Source organism: Planococcus citri, chromosome 2, assembly GCF_950023065.1.
Source record: "Planococcus citri chromosome 2, ihPlaCitr1.1, whole genome shotgun sequence".
Taxonomy (NCBI): Eukaryota; Metazoa; Arthropoda; class Insecta; order Hemiptera; family Pseudococcidae; genus Planococcus; species Planococcus citri.
This window is the reverse complement of record NC_088678.1, coordinates 76,326,577-76,333,309: the sequence shown is the minus strand read 5'-3', so window position 1 is coordinate 76,333,309 and position 6,733 is coordinate 76,326,577. Positions and strand designations below refer to the sequence as shown.

The window sequence follows — 6,733 nt, the reverse complement described above, 5'->3', positions numbered from 1 at the left end:
CAAGAAGTGGTAAGAGGGAGTTGGCGATTTTTTTGAAATTTTTTCTGTGGAAAGACCTTTTTTTTTATTTTTTTTCAATTGTATGAGTCATGTTTAAAATACTGATACAAATACGCTATTTTGAACCATTTTCTTTTGAAGTTCATTTCTTGGAAATTGTTTTTCCGAAGTTCATAGCATCACGAAAAATTAATAAAATAGGATCATTTTGGTCACATTTTTAGCAGAATTTTGTCCAGTATCGCCTTGAGTAGGTATACTGTTCATCGCAATTCTCCCTAATCTAACAAGAGAACCTCTTGAGGTGTCCACCTCCGATTTGAACGGGATCGCGATTTTTGGAAAGCGCATGTTCTAAGACCCCCAAATCCAAATTTTCAGCTGCCCAAGTTCATTTTTCAATTTTTGACGAATTTTTGAAAATCCAAAATTGATTATTTTGGTGAAATATGCATTTTTTAAAAAGTACATACTTGATCAGTAAAAATGTTCAAAATAAGTCCCAAAACTGATATTAACCCCCTCACATCCAAATTGCGCCATTTCCAGCCATTCTGGAGCCTCCAGCGCTATTTTTCAATTTCTCCAGAATTTTGAATATGCTCCAGAAGGCGTGAATATGAAGTTGGGCAGCTAAAAATCGAGTTGTGTGTTGTACTCGATCTGTTTAACAAGTTTATCCACATTTAAGTCAGTTTTGAGAGGGACACCTCAAGAGTGGTTTTTTGACCAGCTTTTTTCATAATAAGAAATCCAAAATAATCAAAATTTTACCGTTTGTGGGGAAATTTTTGAAATTTGCGCGAATCGCTGTATTTCGTCCATAACTAACATCCCGAGACCGAGTTCCGCCATTTCCAGCCATTCTGGAGCCTCCAGCGCGATTTTTAACTTTCTACAGGATTTTTGAATTTTCTCCAGAAGGTGTGAATATGAAGTTGGGCAGCTAAAAATCGAGTTGTGTGTTATACTCGATCTGTTCAACAAGTTTATCCACATTTAAGTCAGTTTTGAGAGGGACACCTCAAGAGTGGTTTTTTGACCAGCTTTTTTCATAATAAGAAATCCAAAATAATCAAAATTTTACCGTTTGTGGGGAAATTTTTGAAATTTGCGCGAATCGCTGTATTTCGTCCATAACTAACATCCTGAGACCGAGTTCCGCCATTTCCAGCCATTCTGGAGCCTCCAGCGCGATTTTTAACTTTCTACAGGATTTTTAATTTGGTCCAGAAGGCGTGAATATCAAGTCGCGCAGCTAAAAATCGAGTTGTGTGTTATACTCGATCTGTTCAACAAGTTTATCCACATTTGAGCCGATTTTGGGAGGGACATCTCAAGAGTGGTTTTTTGACCATCTTCACCAATGGGCAGCTGAAAATTTGGATTTGGGAGTTTTGGAACATGCTCTATCCAAAAATCGCGGTCCCGTTCAAACCGAAGGCGGATACCTCAAGAGGTTCCCTTGCAAGTTTTGTTGTAAGTATATATTTTTTCTCATGTGGATCGTCTCATTTGTAATTGGTAGGTAAGTAACTACTGCACATATTACTCACTTATAAGTGTAAACAGACAGCACAATCACCGCCGTTATTCTCGGGACGAATGCGTAGAATATTGCTGCCAGAAAACCACTCGTTTTACGCGTTTCCCACAGGTGAGTCTTGTAAACCGTGGTAGGAACACCGATCGTACGATTCGAGGTTGGATATCCTTCGCTATCGAGCAGCGTATCTATTGCAACGACATTAATTTCGAAAAGATTGGGTAAATGGATTAAAAAACCCACTGTATATGCTGCAGATATGAAAATCTTGGCGGCTTTCATATTGCACCATTCGCGTTCCTTCAAAGGATATGCGATGGCAATGTATCGCCAAACTGCCAGCAAGATTGTTATCCAGGTTGATATTTGATGGAGTGTTGCTGCAGTAAACAAAGAACAAAACGATGCGATTTCCCATTCGTACACTCTAAGCTCCTTGAAAGAGTATATGCGCTGTCGTACGAGCTCTTGCCAGGCTCGTGGCACGTAGGCAATTATGGTCACTAAATCCACAAAAGCTAAATGAGCGTAAATCAAGTTGTATGGCGAAATCATGGATTTCCTCGTGAATACGATGATGTTGAACATATTGAACGTGACTCCTATCGAAGACCATACCGTCGGTGACCTATAAAAAACCTCCTATGTGAAAAAATCAAAATTTTTCACTAGAGCTAAAAAACGTTCTACGTCTGTTTGCATTTCGGGAAAATGGATTATTTTAAAACACTTTCTTTATTTTTATCTGCGGAATGCTTTAAAATTGAATTTGGGTTGAAATCTTTATAATTCCCTTCAATAAACTTCAAAAACAGAAAAATGAACACATAGGAGATATTTTTTTTTTTTTTTTGAAACACATTGTATTATTCTAGCAATTCAAATTACGATTTTATGAACCATTAAACCACATATTCGATCATAATTCGTAATATCAACAACGTAGATCTATAATCAACACATTGGACCTGACTATTTCAACACGTGAGTGCACATAGGAGGGCACATAGGAGGTTTTTTTTTATTGCACATAGGTGGTTTTTTTATTGCACATAGGAGGTTTTCTGTTTTTTTATTGCACATAGGAGCTTTTTTAGACCACATTTTCGGCATGTTGCACATAGGAGATTTTAAGAACTCGCTCTACTAGGAATATTCCGTACTAAACACATAGGAGGTAATTTCAGACGATGCGCCTTGAAAATACGAATCCAGAGAGCCAATAACCGTTTTTTCGAAAAAGTTGACACATAGGAGGTTTTTTACAGGTCACCGACGATACGACAAACGCGTAAAAGATGTACTCGACGTAGTAAGTGTTGAATAGTATCATGGCATCTCCGCAAGATTTTTCCTCATCGAATAAATTTTTTCTCCTTGAAACAAAGAAAAAACACGATTTTACAGAAATCGTTGAAGAATAAAATTTTTACGATAAATTACCCATGTTGAAAATTAAAGTTGGAAACGTGATTCAAAATTTCCGTGGTGTCTTTGATTTTGAAGATTTCGAATTTTCAAATTGTGTCTGTCTTTTTAATTTTGCAGATATGCAATTTTTTTTGTTCGTTCACTCAAATACTATGTATGAGAAGAGCCACTTAAATGATCCAAACATTTTCTCATTTTTGGCGAATTTTTCAAAATTGGTGAATTTTCGCCCAAAAATGGTGTAATTTCTGTTCTGGGGCTTAATAACAGATTTTTGAATTTTCCACCTTTCAAAAAAAAAGAAATCTATGAATAGGTTCAAACTGAAATTCTGTACCTGTAAACTCAGATTTACTATTCGGGATATTAAAAATATCCAAAGAGCATTTTTCGAACGTTCGTTCGCGAATGGTGAATTTTTCATTTTTTAAAAAACTACCAAACGAGAAAATTTTGAATTTGGACCAGCCCGAACTGATTTTGAAAATATGTGCTCAAGTCAGTCAATAGGGTCACAAAGTACGGTCACTTCAAGTTCATATAGGCTGAATTTCATTTTTATACTACTTAAGTTATATATGACATTTTTTTGAAAACTGGAAAACCTGAAGATCTGCACAATGCTCCATGATAGCTCAAAACCACGACTGATCTACTCTAGTGATCGAGAATAGGATGTGAACCAAGTTTCAACCTTTGACGTCAATTTGATCGAATTTTATTTTTTTCCATAATTATGAAATTGGCCAAATTTAAAATTTTAAAAATTCGCTGAAAATTGATAAATGAATTTCAGTTTCTGAAATTTGTGTTGATGATGTATTTCAGGATCCTCTTTAAAATTTCCGTTGGTTAACTTTGACATTTTTGTGCTAACTGGGAGATTACCTCTTCGTAAGGATTTGAATCAAAAAAATGAATGACCTCGTTGAAGGGGCACCGAGTATTGGTTTTCAAAAATCAAGTGAATATTCGATTTCACCAGGGAACCTCTTGGACATTTTTTGATATTTTTTTTCACTAAGGCCATTCAAGCTATGAAAAATGAGCCGGTTCATTTTTCACTTCTGTATGTATACAATGCCTAATAAAATTGATAACAGTGAGGGAAGGGGCACTTTTTCGGGACCCACGTTTTTCGAAAAAATTCTGCAAATACCCTTTCAAAGCACATGTCAAAAGTGGCCTTAAAAACACAATTTGTAGTGAGAGACTCCCAAAGTTATGACTGTCCAATCACACAATTTGAGATTCTTGGGTATTATTGGGGGGGGGGGATTGGGCCAAAATCTCACCTTTTCTCTATCAAACTGAGAGTAACTAGCCCTTGAAAAATTTGTAGTTTGAAAAATAAACAACCCAATCACACGTTTTGGGATTTTGATTTATTTATTTTTGATAAAAATTGAGCCTCAAGAACACCATCATCCGCACTTCTTTCAAAATTGGGTGTCTACATGCGATTTCAATTCGAATGTGACCAAAAATGTATTTTTTTAGAATAGTAGTCGTTTGAATTTTTCTGCCAATCTGGATGCAATTTTTTGAACATTGAAAAAAATTAAAATCCTCATATAAGATTTTTTAATTTTTTCGTTTCAGCATTAGAAATATAATTGGAGGAGGAGGGGACAAAAGAACAGAACTTCCCAACTGGACACCAGTTGACTAATAAGATTTCTCGAGTTGATTATTTGGGGGGGTGGGGGAGGAAGGATACCGATTCTGTGGAGTAAAACGATGAATTTTTAAAGCGAAATAAGCGGTAAAAATGTAATTTTTTGGGTTTAAAAATTCTTACTTTTTCCACTTTTACAAATTTCTATTTGTCCTTTTCGAATTTTGGGAAGCCTTAATGATATAAGTATCTGCTTTTTTTTTAAATTAGAAATTTCAATTTTCAAAAAGAAAGAATAAAACAGGCTCGATGAATACGAGGGCTAAAATTTTCGAAAATTTGTATTTTGAGGAGTGAAAAAACAATGATTGAGGTAATGTTTTTTAAGCGAGAAAATTTTTTGGCAGGAATTACTTTTTTCAGAAATTTTTGGGGCAAGAGCTTCCAAAAATTTGTGTTGTGAGAAAAAAAATGTTTTTTGTAATAGAAGTTTATATTGAATTACGTATTTTTTATGAATGTTCAGAAAGTTCAATTTTGAAAAAGAGAAAGTTTTCGAAAATTTTCTCTATCGAAAAAAAAATTATTCATTATTTTTTTTTATAAGAATGGATCAAATGTCAATTTTTCTTCCTTTGACATTTTCAAAAGTTGAAACAGCTGATATGTTCTTGATGCAGAAATTCGGAATTAGTCAACTATTTAGACTAGATCAAAGCGAGGGTAAAAGCTTTCAAAAATGGGTGAATCAAGATCCAAAAAAAAAAATTGTCTGTTTGCCAATTTGTCGAATATAAATCTAGCAATCTTGACTGGTTCGAGATAAAATTTTCCAATTTAGGTGAATTGACATTTTTCAACTATAATTTTAATATAGTTCATCAGATCTAGTTCTGTAATTTATAAGAAATCACAATTTTTCCAACTCAAAAAAAATAGATTCGCCTTAGCATAAATTTTTCAATCCGGTTCATTACATTTTTACCAATTTTTTTTCCCAAGAAATTGTATTTTATTATTTACACGAAATTAATATCATAGGTAATTATCAAATCAACTGCAGGATCAACATCTTGTAATAAGTCAATGGAGGGGGAGGAGGGTCACATGTCTCAACTAATAATTCATCGAAAATGAACCATATGCATTTTAATTCAAGCAGTTACCTACTCTAATTTACTCAAAATGAGCAATTTATTAGACTTTTTAATGTAAAATACGAATTTCAGCTATTCTAGGGGTCAACCTGGTTTTCCAGGGAGGGAGCTAATATCGTCATGAGAGTTTATATTACTCAAAAAGAGACTTTTTAGAGGTGTTAGAACTTGAAATCATTTTTGAATTTTAAAAATTTTTCTTCGAAATTGGAATTTTTTCAAATTTTTGAAAATTGAAAGGACCACCTCAGTCTGAGTATTTCAAAAATGGAAGAAATAAAAAATAGGAAATTATTTTCTCTCCAGAGGTCACCACATTGAGGGTTTAATGAATGGTTAGATATTCTGTGGCCGGACACTCGCTTCAACATTAATATCACAATATGAAAGTTTTTATATTATGTAGGTATGTACTTACGAATACATGATGAAATTGCTGTTTTACTCGTTTAATTACACCAACTTAAGTAGTAAGCACTCTCCCGAACGTTGGTCCAAAACACGTGTTATTGGTGAATACGAATAATCGAACGCAAAGCACAATGTGACAGATTTCGAATAAACATCCTAACACGGTAAGTACTCATCAATATCTATTCGTAAAATTCGAATTCTCAAATGATTTTAATAATAATAAAATCAAAAATTAATTCGGAGTTGCGTAATCTTATATATACATAGGTACCTACATATGTATTTGAGTGTGTAGATACATACTATGTATCTTCATTCATTCATCTATTCGTATTTCGTATGCAAAGTAGGCGTATTAAAATTATTATGCATCTGATTTTGGCGCATCTATGTGCATAATATTATGAAAATGCTTCCTATCGAGTATAGGTACAGGTACATACCTAAACCGTTATATGCAGCTAAACTCTGTCTAAGATACATGACGTCACTTACGCATGCAGTTTCGACATCCGAAGTGTACTCGGATGTACTAATTTGCGTCAAGATGTGCATTATTGACTATCT

The 6,733-nt window shown here is 34.1% G+C and overlaps 1 protein-coding gene across 1 annotated transcript; it reads right to left on the bottom strand.

Annotated features, from left to right (window-relative positions):
• Positions 1 to 1,552: 1,552 nt before the first annotated feature.
• LOC135834184 (sex peptide receptor-like) lies at positions 1,553 to 2,134 on the bottom strand. Its single transcript, XM_065348021.1, has one exon. It carries the CDS (start codon positions 2,132 to 2,134, stop codon positions 1,553 to 1,555), a length of 582 nt encoding a protein of 193 aa, XP_065204093.1.
• Positions 2,135 to 6,733: the final 4,599 nt, after the last annotated feature.

Coding starts and splice junctions, on each gene's coding strand:
- LOC135834184 (XM_065348021.1), bottom strand. CDS start 2,134: ATGTTCAACATCATCGTATTCACGAGGAAATCCATGATTTCGCCATAC.